Below are 22,742 nucleotides of genomic sequence, written 5' to 3'. Positions count from 1 at the left end.
TTAAAATTGTGCTCCTTAGGGGGAAGCTAGGTGGCGCAGTGAGTAGAGTACCAGCCCTGGAGTCAGGAGGACCCAAGTTTAAATCCAGCCTCAGACACTTGACACACTTATTAGCTGTGTGACCTTGGGCAAGTCACTTAACCCCAATTGCCCTGCCTTCCCCCTTCCAAAAAAACATTGTGCTCCTAGCAAGGCATGGTGGTGCACACTATAATCCTTTCTATTGGGAGAGACTGAGGCTGGTAGACTTGAGTTTGGAGCTGAAGTAGGACCAAAGTAGCATTAAGTCTAGCACTAATATTGTGAGTTCTTGGGAACAGAGGGCTGCCTAGGGAAGAGCACATTGGTCCAGGTCAGAAAAGTGGAGGGGGTTAAAGCTTAGGATTGGGCCTGTGAGTGCCAACTGTACTTTCAGTCTGGGTGAAACATTGAGACATACTTTCAAAAAAAAATTCTGTTCCATAGAAGGCTATGAGTTACTAATTCCAAAAAAGGTCGAAATTCAGCATAAGCAAGTTTTATTATTTATTCCCTCACTAATTTATGGCATCAATATAGAGCCAGGATTCAAACCTAAGCTTTCTGTCTCTAAATCTGTTATGTTTTTCATTAGACCATACTATTACAATGGATTAGTTTTAGTCTTTAAGTCTGTATGCCTTGAAATTCTATCAACAACTTTACAAAAAAAAAATCCAAAACAAACAAACAAAAAAACAAATATCCTGTGAATTCTTAGTTCTCATTTGAAAATACATTAAAATAGCTATATGCAATCCTTTGGAACTGAATTTTTAGAATGCCAATAGTTTCATTAATATGAATGTCTGTTACCTCCATCTCTTGTTGTGCCCGGGGGACCTGGCAGGCCAGGGTCTCCTTGTTCACCTGGACTTCCATCAGGGCCACGAGCCCCTGAGTCTCCTGGATCACCTCTTATACCTAAAACATCCCATAGAACAAGAATAAAATTGCTATTCTAGTTATTAAGTACATGTCATAATGATACAAATCACATCATAGAAATCCTTCTAGTTTTTGCTAATTGTTGAAAGAATAGACAACTGGAAATTGCAGGGATCCCCATCAATTGGGGAATAGCTGAACAAGTTGTGGTGTATGGTTGTGATAGAATACTGTTTCGCTATAAGAAATGATGAGCTCATTGATCTTAGAAAGGCATGGGAAGACTTGCACAAAATAATGAAGAGTGAAGTGAGCAGAACCAAGAGAACACTGTATACAGTAACAGCCATATTATTTTAAGAACGACTTTGAGTGGCTAAGTCATTTTGCCTATATTTGACTATACCCAAATTAAAAATAAAAGACATATGAAGAAAGATGATATCTATATCCAGAAAAAGAACTGACAAACAGAAATATGTATAGGATAATTTGCCACCTCCAGGGGGGAGGTATGTGGGGAGGGAAGGAGAAAAAAGGAAAAAAAAGAAATTTATATGCTAACTGTTGTATATTTAGAGTAATATAGCAAGTTGTACCTGGTTGATTTGCAGTTTCATGTGCTATCATCTTTTTTATTGCGCTGTGTTATGGAAATACTTGTTTTGTTTCATGAATTCAAAATAAAATTAAAAAAATAAAAATAAAATAAAAATATACAAAAATGTTTTTAACTACTCTAAGTTGCCATAACTATTTCAGTAGCAAGTAATGCTTTTAAATAACACAAGTCCCAAATAAGGATAGAATCCTACATATTTCATTCATACAATATACAGTAGATTTTGTATCAATGTTAATGTGCATATATGTATATTATACATGCACATTTCTATGAAGGTGTATGTGTATTTATTTATTTTTCCCCACATAAGTTTTGCCAGTGATTGATCCACATTCTTTTTTTTCAGTAACTTGTGAAACCATGTACTAAGGCATTCTGGGAATACTTTTTGATATTTTAGTTCACCAATAAATAGACTCATCCATTGCCATGTGGAAAAGAGATTAAATCTGTTCTGCCTGGCCCTGGAAAGTAGAATGAGGAGCAAGTGATAGAAGTTACAGGGAAGCCTATTTCAGCAAAACAAAACTGCCTCACAATCAGAGTTACTTAAAAATGGAATGTTTGGTTTCATGGGTAGTGAGTTACCTCTCCCTAGAGGTGTATTAAGTAATGACTAAATATCAAGGAAGTTATAGATTGAATTTATGCTATGCGTATGATTGAAAAAATTTAATTCTGAAGTCCCTTCCCATGTCCAAACTCTATGTTTATATGAATTCTGACTAATAAAAACACGTACTTTGAGGTAAATTCTTCTATTGAGACCCGTTCTTCAATTTCTGTCAGGCCTCAAGAAAAACTAACCTAAAGTGACATTTGATGCCTTATTGATGACATAGGACTGCCATCTAGTGGTCAAAAGTGGAATCACAGTCTTCCTACCCTGTAGGAATTTTTTTTTTTTAACAGCCCCAACTGGTAGACCTTTAGAAATCTTCTGATTCAACTTTCTTTCTTTACAGGTGAGAAAAATTGAGGCCCGGAGAGTTAAGGTCATAATGTGGTAAATATCAGAGTCAGAATTTAAAGACCTGGGTGCGGTTTTCATTTGTACAATCCTACCTTGCAGAAAACACTCTTCAACCTAATAAAGATTCAAGAAATATATTGTGGTTAAAAAAAATGTATTGTGGTAAAAAGTGGGTATTGTCCACATTTTGTTCTTACAAAATTAAGAGTAATAGAATGTTTTAGGAAAATATATAATAGGTCACTAATAAACATTTGAAAAAAGAATCCATTCCAAAAGCCTACAAGATAAATATGACAACTTGTTTTTTAAACCCAAAAACATAATGCTGAAATAATTTAATTTCCTTTTCATGATACAAGCTTAGTCGAGCAAGGGAATAAGGTATGCTTAGTATATTTTGATTTCGATAACACATTTGATACTATCTTCCCTGATAGCCTCTGGGAGAGGTGAAATACTAGCTGAATTATAGCTAAAGAGTACTGATTAATGAATGGTTCAGTGTCAGTGTCCTAATCTGTAAAACGAGACAGTTGGACCAGATTATCTCAAAGGTCTCATTGAGTTCTAAATCTATATCGTTAACCAATTAATGCCAACAGTCCTATAGTGGAATACTATAAGGTTCTGAGCTTCGTTAGACATTTGCATCAGTGATTCGCTAAAATATAAAGAAAGTGCTGATGAAATCTGCATAAAAGAGGGAAAGTTAATCCTATAGACTACACCATTCAGATTCAAAATGATTTTAGTAGCAGAAATTCAGGGATGAAACCAACAAGATGAAATTTAAAACAAAAGACATAATCTATCTTTAGGTTCAAAAGACCAATTATACAAGAGCAAGATAGGGGGAATCATTGAATCAAAGGATCATTGTGATTTAGAGCTTATGGGGGGTTAAGAGATTCATCCATAATCACAGATAATGGAAGAGAGGAAATTTGAACTCAGGTCCTCTGACTTCAAAGTCAGCCTTAAGGTTGGCATTATTTCATGAGAAAAATATCTGAAAGTTTATCACAAGCTTAATATAATGTGAATTCTAAAAAAAAAAAACTGATGCAATTCTAAAAAATTAATGGAAGTATAGTATAGAGCTGACAGTCAGTCATCAAACATTTAAGTGCTTACTACATGCCAAAGCACTACATATTGGTGATGCTAAGAAGGGTAAAACCGGTCCTTGCCCTCAAGAAGCTAACATTCTAATGGGAAAGCCAACATACAAATAACTATGTACATGTAAGATATATACAGAGTAGCTGGCAGATAATCTCAGAAGGAAGGCCTGGCAGTATTAGGAAGGGGTTGGTGGAGAGGAAAGGAGACCCCAAAAAGTCTCCTGCAGATGGTCAGATTGGAGCTGAGTATTGGAGGAAGGAAGGTGAGGAGTGAAAACGTTCCAGACAAAAGAGGCAGACACAAAGGCAATCGAGATGGGAGATGGAGTGTCATGGATGAGGAACAGTAATTAGGTTATTTTAGCTAGACTATACTTTGTGGAGGGAAGCATAAGAAGACAGGAAAGGTAGGAAGGGGACAAAAGTGAAAGACTCCAGATGACAGAAGACTTTAGATTTGACCTTGAAGGTAATAGGGAACACCTGGAATTTATTGAATGGGGGGGGGGGAGGGTGGAATGACACGATCAGTCCTTTGATTCAGGAAAATCACTGATTGCTGAGTGCATGAGATAGCTGAGGCAAAGATACCAATTGGGCAATTATTGCACTAAGTGAGAGGTAAGGAAGCTTGTTTTAGGGGGTGGCTGTGTGAATGGAACAAAGGGGACATAGATGAGAAATGTGAAAGAAGAAAGGAAAAAATTATGCATACTGGATGTGAGATGCATAGTGGGTGTGAGTTGGAAGTAGAGTATCAAGGTTGTGAGGCTGGGTGATTGGGAGGGTGGTGATACCCTCAATAGTAACAGAGGATAGAGGTAGATAGAGGGATGAGCTTATGGGGAAAAATAAGGAGTTCTATTTTGGAAATGATGAATTTGAGATTTTTTGTTGTTGTTCAATTGTTTATGGGCCTGCCTGACTCTTCGTGGGGTTTTCTTTGCAAAGATACTAGAGTGGTTTGCCATTTCCTTCTCCAGCTCATTTTATAGATGGGAAAATTGAGGCAAACAGGGTTAAGTGACTTGCCCCGGGTCACACAGCTAGTAAATATCTGAGGCCGGATTTGAACTCACGAAGATGGAGTCTTCCTGACTCCAGGCCCAGGACTCTATCCAATGCACCACCCCGCTGCCCAAATATGAAATACCTATGAGATATCTAATTTGAGATGTCCAAAAGGCAGTTGGATGACATGGGACTGTGTCTTAGGAGGGCTGTATGGAGGATGGCTTGGAAGAGGGAGAGACTGTAAGCTGAGCGACCAACTAAGAGGTCAGAAGTGACTATGGTCTGAATGAGGGCAAAGGTTGTATGAGTAAAGAGAAGGGGGACATATGGAAGAGGTGGTATGGAAGTAGAATCGATAAGACTAAATAATTAATTGGATATGACAGTGAGAGAGAGAGAAGATTGACTCCAAAGTTGTGAACCCGAGTAACTAGAATCAACAAAAATGGGGAAGTTTGGAAAAGAGATGAGTTCTATTTTTTTTTTAATGTATGGAGAGTAATACCTACCATCCAAGTGGAGAAGTCCATCAGGCAGTTGTTAATATAAGACCATAATCCAGATGCATTGAGAATATACAAAGGTATAGGGGCTATAAAAAGAAATGAGTGGGAAAGCCCCACTCTTAGTGAGAAAGAGAAAGATTCTGATTCAGGCAAAGAAGACCGAGGAGTCATTAGACAGGTAGGAAGGGAAGCAAGAGACAACCATGGCACAGAGGTCCTGGGAGAAGAGTGTATTCAAGAGGAAAGTGGTACAGATCCACATCAAACACTGCAGAGAGGTCAAGGAGAAGGAAGACTAAAAAAGCTAATTGGATTTAGCAATTAAGAGATAATTGGTAACCTCAGAGAAAGTAGTTTCAGTTAAGAAATGGGGATGGAAGCCAGATTGCAGGGGGATTTGAAGAGTCAATTCTTTTTATCTCTTTGTGAAGACATGGGAGATAAGATAAAAAATCCTAAACAGTCTTAGTCTGCTAGAAGCTTTTTTATGAAAATGCTTAATAAGTCTTTCTTTTTCCCATGCTCAATCCTCCTACCCCCTTTTATATGGAACAAAATTAGCGGAGATGACATACATACCTTTCATTAGAGAGGGATGGGGTGAATACGAAGGTTGCCCAGGGGGACCTCGGTCACCTATGTCTCCCTAAAGATGGCAAAAGAGAGAATTGTTTATTTAGAGAAAAACCCTTTGAAGTATTTGGCAACATACTTTCAAGAAACAAAGCTAACTTAAATGTTATTTAAATAGGGCAAGATTTCTTTTTGCTGTCATTCTTAAGTGTATTGATTAAGCGATCAATAGGTGGGGCATGGTATGACACTCTTACTGTTATGTGTCTAAGGAAGTAATTCCTTAATCATCTAAATTATTCTCAAGATTCAATCTCAAGTCAACAATGTTTATTTTCCCCATCTTTTCTAATTTTACTTATCTGCCTGTTCTTTCTCTTTGGTGCTTAGATCCTTCAAATCACTGTAAAGTGATTTGTGTTTCTTCTAGCCATTATCTTTTGGCCAAGACCTACATAAGTTCTTTTGATCTTGCCCCACTAATTATTCCAGTTGTTGTCTGATTCTTTATCATGTTGTAATTCCAGCTGTAGTATGTACTCCATAGCAGACAGATAAAGTATATAATGTACCTTAAAGGCATGCTTCTTTTATTATACCTCTAACTCAGAGTTTTAGGTTTCTCTGTCAGCAATACCCAAGTAGGAATAAGCTTTCTCTCATCGTAGTTATCAAAACTAATTCTTAGCTTCAGTTCTCAGTGCTAGTTCTCACCTTTAGCTGCTCTTTCTTCCTCAATCTTTTTATGATCAGGAAGACAATTTCTTGGTGCAAACCATTTCTTTCCTCAGTCCCCATCCCCAGCACCCAGTAATCTAGTAAGAGCAGCAGAGGAAATTTTCCTATCTAAGGATTTTCTGAAAAGAAATGGGGAGGGGGTTATAATCACTGTGGATGGCCCCTGTTGAGACCACTAGCATGGGTGTTTGTTTCCCTCTATGTATAAACTTTCACAATGTCTGGGCTGAATGCAGTTTTACTCATCCAGTCAAAGATCAATTCTCAGATTTATAATATTAAGGCAAGGAGGCTACTGATGGGACTATATTCTAACCACAGGGATAAGGGATGGGAACTGAATCTATGATTTAATCCATACAGGGATGGATAAGGAAGCTCTCTCTTCCAATGCAGGCTGGTACCATTTCTGCAACTTAGGGTCTTAGAGAGTTTCCTAAAACAGTGGTGTCAAACTCAGGTAGAAAGGGGAAGGGGAGGATGTGTATCAATATGGACTTAAGTTTTAAAATGTAATGTTATCCATATTTTATTTTATTTTTATTTATTTTGTTCAATATTTCCCAATTACCTTTTATTCTGGTTGCTGGCTATATGAGCAACCAACTGGCTTAGAGTACTGAGAAGTTAAATGATTTGTCCAGGGTCACACAGTGCCAGACTTGTGAGCTGAACAAAATCTTTCTGGTGTCAAGGCCCCCTTTCTAGTTATGAAGCAATAATGCTTCTCAAATTCTAATCAAACACCAGAAAAGAGAATTAAAATAATTTGACCAAAGATGAATATAATTTCTTGATACTTGTGATAAAGATATATTACCGGTGGTCCTTTAAAGCCATCATTTCCTGGATATCCATCAGCTCCTCTTAATCCCTAAGAGAGAAGAAAAAAACCCAACAGCACCAATCATAAATAATCATAACTACTCGTTTATGTATTTTTTCCTTAAATATTTTTCAAATTTTTATGGCAATGCGTTTATATGGATTTCTAATTTCCTAAGGGCAGTTATTCACTACTTTTTAGAAATAGTGAAGTTTTTCATTATAAATGTTAATGTGTAGAAATGTGAAATTTTTTCAGTCTAGGAATTTAATTTGTTTTGCCAAAGGCAGATATAGCAGAAACTCCAAACAAACAGAACTCCATGGGTCAATGAAACAAGCTATAAATTATCTGGATTTAGATTTACCTTTTTTTTTTTTTACATTAAGACATCTATTTGCCTAGGGATGTATGCTTTAAATTACATAAGACCTCCCTCAATTTCAACTTTACTAAACTGAAATTAGTTTAGTTTTGGGCTTTTAAAAGTAGGAAGAAGGTTTTGGTTTTCATTCTCTTTGACACTAGGTGGAGCTTAAGATTTAAAAGAGAAGGCAGAATTTTCCAAGTTTTCTTATTCTGCCTTGGTCTTCAGCACATCTAGCATCTGATGCAGAGAGAAAATAAGAATTTGCAATGGTCTGTATCTACACAGAAAAAGTGAAGTGGCAATCTGAAAATGGTTTATCCATTTAATCTGGGCAATATAGTCAATAGGATCATATAGGCCAAAATATCAACCTAATTAAATCAGCTTCAGGTTAAAAAAAATCAGATGTATAGTCAGCTAGATGTCTATTGTTCTTTAATGAACTCAAAATGATAATACAAATCTAAGTAATTTAAAGTCTTCTTTAATTCTATGACTTTTGACTTGGAAACATTTTGATTGATTTCTTTGATAAGCAGAGTCAATTCTTTTTTTTTTTTCCTCTCCATGTGAGGACAGAACATTTTACCTTGTCTTCCAGCTATCACAGAAAGAGCATAGCTCTAATGAGGATTAGATTTCTGGTCATGATTTTTAGTTAGAAGTTTATGTTTAGATCAAATAAATAGAAATGCACCAAATCTCCATGTTATGTTGCACCTTGTAGACATAACCACAGTCACTTGGCTTAGTCACGCTATGATAACAAATTCACTACTGCCACCATCATCATCAGTCATATGCATCAAGCTGTCAATCAATCGCAATATTCCATGATATGGACATCAAAAGGAAATATATCATAGGAGTTGTCCTTCTTTCTAGGAAGAGAGTGACCTCTCCTATAGTGTATTTGAGTGGAGTGGGGATCATGTTGTTTTGTCTAATTGAACATTATGAATAACTAAGAAAGAGACTAAAAAAAATTTTTTTTAAAAGATCACACTAAGGACTCCTCCTTGGCACTGGGACTGACAGCAGCAATAATATTTTTTGGTTTTTCAGTAATTTGAAAATTATAGAGGATCCATCTTGTAACAACTATGACAGTTTTGGGACTCTTCTGTGAGTAGTCCCAACCACAGTTAAAGCAATGGGAACTGGTGGGGAGAGGGAGTGATGAGATTCTCCAAGTAGAATTGTCACCAAGTTGTCACCCAGGGTGATAACACCAGGATGGCTCTGGAGAATGATCTGAAGATATAATTCTGTGAAGAGGAACTTTTTAGAATCCCACTAAGATTAACTCAAGTTTATCTGTTCAATCAATTTACATTTAAATATGTATGGAAAATCAAAGTAAGCCCTTCCACCTATGAGCTTATATTCTTTGCGGATAATGGGAGAAACGGTGTAGAAATGCAGAACAAATCTCGTCCTAGTTTTTAAAAAGGAAAGAGGTGAAATCTGCAAGTTATACATAATCAGGCTTGACATCCATTCCTGGCAAAATACTAGGGCATATTTATAAAGGGTAATTCGAATTTATAAAGGGTAACGAAGCCAGTGTGGCTTCGTTAAAAAGAAGTCATGCCAGACTGACTTTTCTTCCTTTTCTGAAAAGATAGCTGGACTGGTATAGCAGGGGAATATTGTAGACATAGTATACTTAGATTTCAGCAAAGCATTTGACTAAAGCTTCTTGTCATCACATAAACAAGAGGATGGAATATAAGCTGACTGATGACATAGATATAGTGAATTTGGAACTGGCTGAATGATCAGACCCAATCAATAGACCTTAATGGCTCCTTGTCAGCTTGGATGAAAAGTACCTTGTGAAAACTCCCAGAAACCCGTCTTATGCTGTTCAACATTTTTATCACCGACTTGAATAAAAGGCACAGATGACATACTTGTCAAATTTGTAGGCTGAAGAGATAGTTAACATGATGGATAGTTCCAATGTGAAGCCCAAACTGAAACCATTGGTCTTCACCTCAGAATATTCATGAATAGCTTTAAAATTCTTTTCTTGAGTCTTGTAACAGTGCATATGAAATTCATTTGACTCAATAACCATGTCTAAACGTGACATCAGTTGAACTTCATGCTGGGGTTTAGCCTAATCATGCTTAGCAGAAGGATACATGAAGGAGTAGCTATTAGAACCTTACTTGTGGGCCCAACACTCCCAAAAGACATTAAGCTCTCAAATGAAGATTTGTAACGGAATAATTATAGTTAAATATCAACCAAAACATTTCCATAGCCCATGTTCATTTTGAAGTAAAAAACCAACTTCAGCTAAGAAACATATTCCTATTCTAGAAAGAGAAAGGATAATAATATTTCTTTTTTAAGTTGTGAATTTTTTATTTGCATGTTAATGTCATAATTACTCCTGTGCCATTAGTTTTTTTTTCAATTTCATTTTTTTCCCTTTTGACCAATCTCCTCTTATGGCTTAGGAACAATCTGTTCCCTTTCAAAAGCATTTTCTCAAAAGGCAGAACTCATGAATGGGTTGATATCACCATGAGCCCTCTAAGTATGACTGAACATTTTGGGAGCCTTGTTTACTTGAATATACTCAATGATGAAAGACTAAGACACTAAATACTGATTTTTTCTCTGTATTTTTGAGCATTTGCCACAAGAACTCAGTACCATTTTGGGATTGATGGCCCTGTATCCAATCCTGTTGTCTGTGCCTGTGGGCACATATGCCAACACTACCATTTAATCAATGGAAAGGAATGCATTTTTTTCATTGTTTCTTTAATGTGAGACCTTTTAAATACTTGGTAGCTTTTCAGACAGGCATGTTCTTGACAGCTTGGGAAGTTGATGGGTGTCTTTGAAGTGGACTCAGAAGATTTAAACTCCTTGACTTGCATGATTTTGGGGGGTTTTCGGGATCAGGTACTCACAAGTGCCTTGTCATTTTAAACGATTATCTGGGATAGACTAGAGCAAAAGAAAGAATTGGGACTTCTAGAAAACTTGATTAATAATATTTAATTTTAAAGGAATAGAGTGCTGAATTCAAAGGAAGTTTAATCATATACTTTTGGAAAGGGTACTGCTTGCAGAACTTCCATAAACTCACAGGAAGAGAGTGATGTGTATATTAGTGATGGAAGCCAAAATCTATCCCTGGGAGTAAGTTTTCTTTTCTTTTATGCTTTCTAAATGTATTTTTTAAATTGCTGTTTACAATGGATCCCCTGAAGCTGCAACTGGTGTCTGGTTACATTTTATAATATTAAACATCTGAACACAGCTGAACAGACAGCAGGAGGTAACACAACTTGGCAAGAAAGATGGCACATAGTAAAAGTGGTTGTCATATATCATAATGTTATCTAGTAGACTGATAGAGTCATTTGTATGGGCCCCAACTATTTCTATTCCTTCTCCCCCCAATCCCTTATCAAGTAAACCATGTCCTCTTAGCAACTGAAAGAATCCCACTTGACAGAACGTATCTATTGTTTCCCAAGCTGTTTGAACTGTGGAGAGCAACATTAAATTAGCCAGAAATGAACATCTGGGCCAGGCTTCACGAAATTCCAAAAGGCATCTGCCTGATACAAATGGCAATTTCACTCAGTAGGGATTTGTGGCATTAGGCTGTACTTTTCATAAAACCACTATCAATGTTTTTTGAAGGACCGTGAAACTCAGGTGAGAAGGCACAGGACTGAAGATGAGCAAAAGAGGTTCTGATTTTCAAAAGAAGGTAATTTCCTTTGGATGTGGGCCAATATAGTTGACTTAGATTCATGGAAAAGTGCTTTAATGTATTAAAGAGAATGGCTTATAATCATTAGAAAGGGAAACTGGTTACTAAGAGCCAGCTTAGATTCAGCATGGCTTATGATAAACTAATCACATTTCCTTTTTAGACAAGGTTACTAGAATTAGGTTACTAGGTCATGGGAATGGAATTGGCACTTTATGCCTAAATTTTAGTAAGTTATGCTATCCTTGTAGACAAAAACAGAGAGGTACAATCTAGATTAGGGTAGATTAGGAAACTGTTAAGTGACCAGAACTAAAGAGTAGTGATAAATGTATTGATGCCAACCTGGAGAAGGGTGTTTAATGGAGTGTTCCTGGGGAACTACTCTCAGCTATGTTCTGTTCAACATTTTTATAAAGGACTTGGATAAAAGTATAGATGACTTGCTTATCAAATTGGCAAAATAAATCTGGAGGGATGACACAGTTGAGTTTCTGTTATATCAGAGATTAAAGTTAATAGAGACAAATGTAAAGCCCTACACTTGAGTTCAAAGAATCAACTTCATAAATATAGGGTGGAGAAAATGTGACTAGAAAGCAGCTTATGTGAAGAAGAGCTGGAGAATTTTAGTGAACTATACAGTCAAAGAGTTGGCAGTATAACATGGAAACCAAAAAGAGAATGTCATCTAAGGCTGCATTAACAGAGGCATGATATTCAGAATGACAGTCTGCCCTGGCCAGAATCTAACAAGAGTACTGTGTTCAGTTTTGGGTACCATCTTTTTGAAAGGAAACTCACCAGCCTGTCAGAGGACCATGACCAAGATGGTGACAGGACTGGAGAATATAGAATACCATAATCAGTTGAAGGAAGTGGGAATATTTAGCCTGGAGAAGGGAATACTCTGGGGACATGACAGATATTTTCAAGTATTTAAACACTTGGGTAGAAGACGGATGAAACTCGTCCTGGTTGGCCCCAGAGGAAAGGACTCAGAACAATGTGTGGAAATTGCAGATAGACAAATTTTGGCTCGATACAAGAGGGAGAAAAAACCCTCATAATTATAGTTGTCTAAAAGTGGAATAGACTGCCCATGGAGGTAGTGGCTTTGCTGACATTAGAAGTCTTCAAGCAAAGTCTGGATGACCACTTGTTGGAGATTTTACCATGGGTGGCACTACATAGCTTCTGGAGTCCTTTTCAACTCTATAAAGTAATCCTATAATTCTAGGACCTTCTTTATGTTTTAGAGCATTGATTGGGAGAGGAACACCAACTTTTGGGATATATAAGTTCCTCTTATTTTCAGAATACTGTCAATAATTAGGTGTTGTGGACCTTTCAAGCAGTGTCAATGCCTCAGCATAGGTTTGGAGAATGTATATAGGAACCAGGAAATAGGGTACCAAGGGACATTATAGCACGTAATAAGCATTTGGTAAAAACTACTGGTTTGAATGAGAAGACATAACAGTTAACAAAATCAAGATCCAAGTTATAGGTTATAAACTATGGTATGGTATCAATGCCCATTAGAAGCAGGTGAAGGATGAGCCTGGAAGAATAACTCCCAAAATGCTGGTTGTATTAGCCTTATTAATTACAGGATAGAAATAATGATCCTGACATGAGCATAGCTTTTGCTGTATCATCAACTTCTAGTTATTTTCCAGTGGCTTATTGACATGGTTCATTATTTAAATGAAGCCAGTGCCCAGAATGATCTCCAGGAGGGGACTTATATTTCCTTCCTTGCTCTTTATAAAGCTACTTGCAAAGAGCTCAGGGGGCACTGAAGTGAGACTATGCCTTATGGCAGAGTTTCTTTGCACTTGGTACCATACTCCTTGATTTGGCTAAATCCTTGTATCCCATGAAAGATTCTCCTAGTAAGAGGTTAGGGCAGGGAGAAGGGATGGGAAAAGACTAAATTACTAAATTAGGTTAAAGAGATTACATATGGATTTCAGTTCTCTGCGCTTATGCTCCCTTCTGTTAGCATGGAGAATTGAGAATCTAATGTAAAGACTCTGAAATGCCTTTCAGAGTTATGTTTATGCCTGATTAGCACACTTGATTAGAGTACCCTCCTAAAGAGGTCATGGATTCAATTCACAGGTGGCAGAATTATTACTGCTGTGCTCTGTGGTCATAGACTTAATTCTCAGCCCCTGTCCACCTGTTTTTTTTTTTTTGTAAACTTACACTGTTAGTCCAACTGGGATCACACAAATATGTGTATGGATATATTATTACTATTATTATTTATTATTATTAGTTCTACTAGTGACTTTTTTTTTAACATTGAAGTAATTTCCAAGTATACTCCCTCTATTGCCACTACCACTCATGTGATTAGCCCCATGAAAGGCCGAGTTACTGAAACATTCCTTGCACAATGAATCGATGTTTTTTTTTTATGCTGGTTTATATGTGAATTGAAAATAAAATAAATTATAAGTATACTGTCCCTGGTACTGTTTATCATTAAAAAAGACTCTATATGATGTCTGGCTATATAGCACTTTTGCCATATAATGGTTTCCTTCAAAGAATGGCCAAAAATCTGTCCAAAGAACACATTTTAACATGATTGTCTCATTTAAAAACAAACATTAAGATGAGTGTTAATGAATGTATGAGGTAAATATAAAGAAATAGCATGGCGCGTTTTATTTTGGCGATATTATGGTACGCAGTATTAAAAATGAGATTCAGTCTTCAAGAAATTTCATTAATCCAACCTCCACTTGGAAATCACCAGCATTTAGTATTGCATTGGACCAAGGAATTTACATATTAAAGAACAGTTTGACAATGAATGAGTGAGGTGGAAGAAAATGAGAAGACTGGCTTATTTCTATAGTAACCTGGGTTATCCACCTACAGGTAAAAGACGGAGAGCCCTGAAGATGAACTCAGGGAGTCAGGAAATGAAGAAGCAAAGGGATAACTATGGAAGAACTTAAATGGCTGGGCTCATAGAAGTGAACAAATGCAGGATGACTTGATCTAGGTCATTCTGAAAGAGACTGAAGAGAAAGGAGCAGCAATATAATCGAATGCTCAAAGAGTGTTTAAAATGTTTCCCATTAATGAAAGTTTGACACAGCTTTTGTTATGTGTGTGTGTGAGTGCGCGCGCGCACACGCATGTGCGCACATTGTTTTTTGGTAATCCAAAATGTCTCACTTACAGAAAAGACTCATTTTGGTGTCCCACACTTACTTTCTCTCCTGGTTCTCCTCGTTCACCATTGTGGCCTGCTGGACCCTGAATTGACAAAAGAACAGTATCGGTAATGGTCCCAAATGTGCCACAGGGGTGGACAACATTATATCAGCCAAGCACTATTATAAGACATTCTTTCCCTTCCCCCTCAAAGTACATTTAAACTTCTAAGTGACTTTTAACCTTTAAGAAGATCTAAACGTGATATGTTCAGTAAAACCTAGTCCTGTGCAGTGAGAAATAAATGGCAATGAACTACAAGGTGTGAGACACAGCAAGAAGATATCTGAGAACCACAGCACAAGTGTTTGTGGACTTCCACTTTGGTGAAGATATCCCAATTACACCTGGAAAGATAGGTGAAACTTATTTTCACATGCTCTATATTTTAATGTCAGACTAGTGGTTGTATCTTGGGAATTATTTTATTTCTATAGAAGAGGCCATGTGCCAAAAAAATCTTTAGTTTTACCAAGTCAAAGTTTTTTTTGTTGATTTTATAGTTAATATCTTGGTTTGCCTTTTCATTCATTTCTTCCAAAGACTTAGATCTCATTCTTTTGTTCCAGTCTCCTCCACTTGAGAGAAAACCCGGCACAAATAGCAATATATACTCATATGGCACACTGCAATTGTTCTAGCCTATATGAAAACAGAGATCTGGGAGTCAATGGTTTTTGGGAATTATTCTCTACAAGCTCTTTATATTAGAAAATAATATTCACATTCTAATTAGGGGACAAACATGTAGTCACAAAGCAAATATATGGTATTATTCTGAAAGCTAAGAATATTCTTCAATGTGACATATTCTCCTGAGAAAGAAACCTTGTAACTTCTGTAGGGACAAAATAATGATTTAGGTTCCTTTTCCTTTTCATGTGAATTATTACTTAGCAAGCTGCCATATGCATTCAATTAAAAGAGAATGTTCCTAAGACTACCTGAAAAACTTCTGGATCAAATTTCTGTAGAGTTCTCAAAGAGGGGTAAAGAACCATTGAGGTCAACTCTCCCACATTCTGGGGGTGGGTGGAAGTTTAGGTACATGGGACTGTGTGGTACAAAGAGAAGGGAGGAAAATCAATTATAGAAATATACAGACTATGAAAATGAAAGACTCCCTTTATTCTTTAAGAATTTTGTTTATTTTAGGAACAAACTTTCACAGAACCTACTCTTTTACTACTTACATAGAGTTCAGGCCAATGTGAAGAGACTCAATAGCCCTAAAAATGTCTTTGAATTCCTGTTTTTTGGTTGCAAAGCTAGAAAATCACTGGAAACACTTTTGCTTTTTACTCCCATATATGGCCAAAGTTAGGTTTTAAAAATATATATATTTATAAAGTGAATGATTTACCCGTTGTCCTGGATAGCCCACTATCCCTTCTTCACCTTTTCCTGAAGTTCCCTAGGGGAACAAGTATAGAGATGAATTAGTATGTGCTCCAGCATACGGTATTTATTCTTATTGGTAATGTGATTGACGTTTCACTTTTCCAGAAAGTTGTTCAGCCTCCTTTTTTTTAACTGCAAGTGTTACCAACATAACTTTCACAGTAACTTTCACATAGCCTCTCCAGGCTGAACTTCTAATTCTCCCTGGTTTTTCTTTACAATGCCCCAGAAACCTCTTCACCTGGTTGTTCACTCCACCCCTGAACTCCACTCTGGACCTCACACATTGGAAATACCCTCCACCCCAGCAATCTCTTGCTCTGGCTAGTTCTACCCAGAACCTTCATTTTAAGGAGGAGTCTCTGATCAGCAATGTCTTCATTCCACTCCAGCCTTTACTCCTGAACTTCCCAGACTCTGTCTTACAATGCACGTGCATTGAGTACTTTTATCTCCCACCACTACTGCCTTTCTATCTCTTTTACTTGTTGGCTTTTTTCCCGTTAGAATGTAAATTTCTTGAGGGCAGATAATTTTTCTGCTTGTATTTGTATTTCTAGTGAATAGAAAATTTCTGTGCCTGGAAAATAATATGAGCTATTGATCTAACTTTATGACTATAATTCAGTTATGACTATAATACAATGATGACATGATTTATAAGGTAGGATTAGAAGTCATCTTGAAATATCACATGGGAAAGGCCAGTAGAACATAAGCTGGTTGACGGCAGATTTTATAATCCCAGTGCCTCTGACACATGATGCATACTTAATAAATACAGGCTGAATTAATTCATTAAAAGCTATCTTGGAGTTAAAGCAACGTTGCCATAAGTCTTGCTGATCCATTGCAAATCCAAATGTGAGAACCGGAGCCCCTTCACCTGTACATGTTGTGAAGCATCTGGTGATGTTTTGCAAATGATGGAAATGTTGATTAAGCTAATATTTAATATGCAGATCCATATCTGAAATTCTTTTTAAATCCATTACTTTAAAAATTGAAAACAAGGGAAAAGACAGATCAGAAACAAAGGTGACACAGTTAGTTTGTTATCACAGCTTTTAGATATCCTAATATTTAAACTAAGAAAAACCCAAATAACACAGTATTTTTAAATGGCAAGTCATGTGGAAGGATGTTTTACAGCTGACTTACTTTCCAGCCTGGGTCTCCCTGGCTTCCTTTTTCACCCTATAAAAAACATGAAAAGTAAAAGATAATGAATAAGCCAACAACAAAAATATTTCAAAATATATCAGACTTTATTGTATGAAATGTACTCAAAAATGATTATTTTGGGGAGATTATTGTTAGCTTTAACAGTAACAGAAACTGAAAAAGACTTTAACAGTTTAAAATTAATGCGGATTTTTAGGAGTCATGAGCATATGATTTACGAGCTTTATGATTTTATGAGCTTATGTTAGTAAAATTAAACATAATTTTGTTCGGGTGTCTTTATCATACATCTGGATAGATCCAAAATTATGATGAACTATATAAAGGATATGGTAAAATTTTAATACTAGTCACCTTATGCTCTGCTGGGTCTATATTTGAATCACTGTGATAGCCATGTATGCTCAAGAGAAATCAACTAATTTTTATCATTAGCTTAAATAAAACATGATTTTGAAGGTTAATTTTTGCAGAGACATAAAGAATTCATCACTGCACTGAATACAAGTATTTTGAGATTAGCTTCTGTTCTCTATTAATGGGGATAACTGAAATTTGAGGATCCTTGGATAAGGATTCTCTGTCCTTCAGAAAAGCAAAAGTAGATTTAATCTGAATAATGATGCCATAATAATAATAATAATAATAATAATAATAATAAATGTATACACAGCATTTTAAAGATTTTTTCAAAGCTCTTTATATATAATATCTAAGTGATCCCTACAACAATTCGGTGAAATAGGCACTATATTATTCCCATTTTACAGATGTGGAAACTTGGGCTCACAGAGGTTAAATGATTTGCAGAGACATTTAATGACTTGCCCAGCATCATACATTAGTAGTAAATATCTGAACTCAGGTCTTTCTATCTCCAGTATTAGCACTTTATCACTATAGTATGATGCAGTGATCTCATAGTTACTGGTGTTTTTTTTTAAACTAAAAATTCAACATTTACTTATTTTTTCCTAGCAGCTTTGTTGAAGTAAATTGAATTTGACCATCAGGCTGAAAGAAATGTTTTGATTTAATAGTAATTGAAGAGTTTCATAAATGCTAATTTGTTAACTTTTGCATCTTCTCTACACAGTTAGTTTTAAGAATGATTAATTTATGTCTATAGATACACCAAAAGTTAAGTGGTTATCTCCAAAATTCAAATGATATTTCTCAACATGGCGAGAATAAAAAAGTATGCTAATTCTAATTACGATAATTCGACCAATCATGAATCTGAATACATTTCTTTAATGAAAATATTTGTACTTTTACGGTATACCTGTATGCCTTAGAAAAGGCTTGACTTGAAGATGTTTATTTTATTTCAGATTCCAAAAAGTATCTTGTTAGAATTATTATTATTAATAACTGTAGAGATTGGGTGAACTTAACTGACTCTGAGAAAAAAAATACTGCTCCACTGACAACACTGACAAAACAGTGTAACTTCATTTTACAGAATTTAATTGTCCCCTATGATAAAAGCTAAATTTGCTCAATTCCTATAAATTAAGCTTAGAATCTATGCTGTATTCATTTTCCCATGCCTCAATGAGAATTCTAGGTACATAACAAGTAATTCTTAGGGGTTTACCCTGAACTTAACAAAATTTCTATACTATACTAGGGTGGCAGACATGTTTGATGTCATCACAGTAATTGAGTGGTATGATATCTATTTGGTCCCCTCTTAAAAGCACTTAATGTCTTTGTAAAGGAAAGAACATTTTCTCTTTTGTTGTTGAAATTCTCCTGTTGAACACTATGTGTCCTGCTCAAGCCCACAAAAGATTATGATTTTAAAAAGTTACTTATTTCAAATCATTTACTGAATTTCAATGCAGCATCTTTACCTTATATTGATCCAGCTGTTCTAGAATATTTTCAGTAATGGAAATAGCACGATCACTATCTGATGGAATTCCAGTGGGTCCGGGCCGTCCAATATCACCCTATTAGGCAATAAGAAAGAACAATTTAGCAGTGGAAGCTACAGTTTTTAAAGAAAGGGTCTTTGCTTATAAAGAAAGGGATTGTTTCTCATGAATTTTAGGGGTGATTTATGTATCTGAGTTATTGATTAGAAATTTATGGGAACCATCCTGATATATTCTGTTTTGGAGATAATATATTGTTTTCTTGCCTTAAGACCTAACTATAGAAGCATGTGTTCCTTTAATTGCTAATGGTTTCCTGAGGGTGAAATTCTGATTTCTCTCTTTCTTTCTTTCCTCCTTTGTTTGTTTGTTTCTTTCTCCTTCTTTTTTTGTTTCATTCTTCCTTCCTTCCTCCCTTCCTTCTTTCCTTTTTCTAGTTATCTCTCACAATGTGTCTCACAATTTTATATAAATTCTGCAAAGTAGGGATATAGTTTTGCTTTAGAGGTCTTATGGTCATTGATTAAGCCTAAATCTCAATGTTATGGTGAACCAGACTCTGATTAAGTTTTTAATTCAGTCCCTTTTTTTTTCCTAAATCAATGTCAATTGCTGGCATGAATCAAAAATGTGGGCCTCTGCACTGTCACAGTGAAGAACCAGGCTTCTCATTTTAGGCAAAATGACTCAATGTGAAATTTTTCATTATAATGTAATAAAGATATAACAAGTCACTAATGAAAAGAATTGTTATCTAAATTTTAAACATAAATAATTTACTTCCAGTCAGCCCTTTAATTTGTCATGGTTCCTTTACCTTTTCACCCTTTTCGCCATAAAAACCAAGACCTCTGTTGCCCTGAAAAGAGAAAAAAAGTTTTTAGTAGGTAGGTAACATTGAACAAAGGTAAGCATTCATGAGGTTAAAAGGAACATTTACCAAAGCTCTAGCTCTCTGAAACATTATTGGAGGGAAAATTGAAGTTACAGAATATTTTGGCTTTACTTCAATAAAACCAACAGCCAGAAGACAGTTTCTAGCAATTTCCACAAATACTCATATATGCAGCATCAGTGCTTGAGCCCAAATGATTACACACAACTTATTCAGGAACAAAGAGCCACAATAAATCAGGCAGAGATAAACTGTGCTTTAAATGGGGAGGACTGAAATATGGCAGTCTAGAGAAACACTATTGTAACCAAATGGTTAACTACAAGGAAAACTGCCACCACTCAGGTCAGATGGCTATTTATCTTTTCATTGGCAGTCTTTCAGAAAATTCTATAACTTTCTTCTGAAAGTTAGTGTGTAAAACAACTTTATGGCCAGAAAGTTCTTTATTCTCTCTAAATTACTCTTCTTGCAATGTAAACCTATTTCCTTTTATATATTCCCCCAGGGAGCTCGAGAACAGCTTGTACTATTTACATGATGAGCCTTCATATATCTGATGACCATTCATTATTTGTTCTCCTCTTGGAAAGTCTTCCCTTTGCCCAATATCTCATAGGACCTATGTTCTCATTCTTTTCCCTTTAAAAATATTTTTCCTCTTTCATATGCATGGTCCAACTTTTTCATATTATTCTTAAATTACGGGACCCAAACTATACTACTTAGGCCATCAACTCAGTTCTAATACAAGGAGAGAATTTTATCAAGATTCTTAACATGCTGCTATTCACTGTACTGCTCATACATATATATACACACATATCTACATACATGTATGTGTGTATGTAGATACGTGTCTAAATGTTTATAACGTATATGTACATTATGTATGTATGTATCCATATCTCATTCATAAACCCCAGAGGGGCGAAAAGAGAAAACCACAATTGTATGTACAAAATGGAAAGGCCACTCTTTCCCCCCTCTAGTCCCTTTTTCTTTTCTGTTTTGCTCCCTTCTGTTCTCCTAAATTAACATGTTTCCCATAAGATCCCATCTGATCTTTCTCTTTCTAATATACTATTTCTCCTAGGCCCATGTGTTTTATAAAGATAAAAACAAATCCTTTCATTAATTTTTGCTTTCACTGTCTTTCCCACCTGGTTGGAAGCTTAGATCAAAGCAGAGAAATGAAACCAGCCTAGCTTGGAGCTGGATGAATTTCAGATCTTTGCATCATCTCTGTTTCCTTTCTCTCACCCTCCCTCCCTCTTTCCCTCTCTTCTTGCTTCATCATCTGGCCCTAGGAGCAACCAGGAAATGACAGTGTCAGGAGGTGAGAAGAGCTGTTTGTATTTGAAGAAGCAAAGGGAGATCTGAAGCTCTGGGGTTATGCTTGGGGGCTTGGAGGCCGTTTTCTTGGCCAAGGTTGTCCTGTCCTACATCCGCTGCTCCTGGCTCTGGTAATTTCCCATCCTGTTTAAGCCTGCTGCTCCACGGGGATCGGTCCGACAGCCAAGGCTGGGGAGTTATAATAAGCTCCTGTTCAACTCATTGAAGGCAGCATTAGCCATGAGTTGACCATGTAAATCGGAAGTTCAATAGAGATAGCTTGGTATGCTTAGAGATTTAAAGTTTGAAGAAAGTCTCTACATGTCAGATGTATGGATATATGCCATAAAGTCACTTAATATGTTTTGTACCTGTAGCATCATGCTGTGATGTCATTGGTCCATTTCAAAAACAAAGGATGAACAGCAGTTGTACCACAATATTTTTGACTTCTCTAGAGCCTTTGCTAACACATTCACTAGTAGAGCACGTTCTGCTTTAGACTGTTTAACTCATCACAGGATCATAGATTTAGAGCAGGAAGGGACCTTGGAGGTCATCAATCCAGCTCCCTCAAGTAAAGGATGTGCCCTGTGTCACACAGCTAGTGGGGGCTGAACCACGTCTTCCTGACTCTAATGCTCTATTCACTGCACCACAGTTATGTTCAAGTCAGAGCACATCCACCAAAGTTCTAGCCAAATCTCCCAGCCTGACATACCCTATGGACTTAATGGTCATGGAATCATGAGTGTTAGAGTTGTATGAGATTTCAGAGATCCAACCAACTCATTTTATAGAGGAGGATACTGAAGTGAGCTTTTTTCCTCTGTGGTATCAACTAAATCAGTGACAAAAAGCCCGAGGCCCTAGTCTATTATGGAACAACCATAGTAGAACCATGTTCGTGTTTAGAAAATGAGAATTTTGGTGGTCCATCAAAGAAAAATTTGTTTCTTCCAGTTACCACTAGCTTGTATGTGCAAAATATTTCTGTACTTCATACTGTTTTTACCAGTTGTGACGTGCATTTACAGCTTAACACGAAGTTTTAAAAACTTCAGAACAAGCATCCTTCACAACTAACAAAAATATGTCAGCAGAATGGTTCTATGATTTAAAAAAAAACTCATAAAAATAAATGAGAGGGAAAGGGGAATAAGCAGTAATACAGTGCCTACTGTGTGCCAGGCACTGCTAAATGCTTTATAAATATCCCATTTGATTCTTACAACAACCTTGTGAAGTAGGTGCTATTCTTATCTTCGTTTTACAGTTAAGGAAATGGAGGCAGACAGAGGTTAAGTGATTTGCCCAGGGTCACACAACTAGTAAGTGTCTGAGGTCAGATTTCATCTCAGATTTTTTTTTTAACTCCAGGTCCTGCACTCTGTGCC

At 36.3% G+C, this 22,742-nt stretch overlaps 1 protein-coding gene across 2 annotated transcripts in view; it reads right to left on the bottom strand.

The window, feature by feature from the left end:
• Positions 1 to 22,742, bottom strand: part of COL4A2 (collagen type IV alpha 2 chain) — a 291,784-nt gene that overhangs the window by 89,439 nt on the left and 179,603 nt on the right. For both annotated transcript variants that reach the window (XM_036755105.1, XM_036755106.1), the window contains exons 12-19: positions 19,933 to 19,974; positions 19,092 to 19,190; positions 17,209 to 17,244; positions 16,010 to 16,060; positions 14,644 to 14,688; positions 7,283 to 7,336; positions 5,731 to 5,797; positions 835 to 942 (exon numbers count right to left, since the gene is read on the bottom strand). In XM_036755105.1, the coding sequence (XP_036611000.1) occupies positions 835 to 942; positions 5,731 to 5,797; positions 7,283 to 7,336; positions 14,644 to 14,688; positions 16,010 to 16,060; positions 17,209 to 17,244; positions 19,092 to 19,190; positions 19,933 to 19,974 (502 nt within the window). The remainder of the gene's footprint in view (positions 1 to 834; positions 943 to 5,730; positions 5,798 to 7,282; positions 7,337 to 14,643; positions 14,689 to 16,009; positions 16,061 to 17,208; positions 17,245 to 19,091; positions 19,191 to 19,932; positions 19,975 to 22,742) is intronic.

The sequence above is a fragment of the Trichosurus vulpecula genome, chromosome 4 (genome assembly GCF_011100635.1).
Source record: "Trichosurus vulpecula isolate mTriVul1 chromosome 4, mTriVul1.pri, whole genome shotgun sequence".
NCBI lineage: Eukaryota > Metazoa > Chordata > Mammalia > Diprotodontia > Phalangeridae > Trichosurus > Trichosurus vulpecula.
Note: the sequence above shows the minus strand (reverse complement) of the source record. Positions and strands in the feature narration are given on the sequence as shown.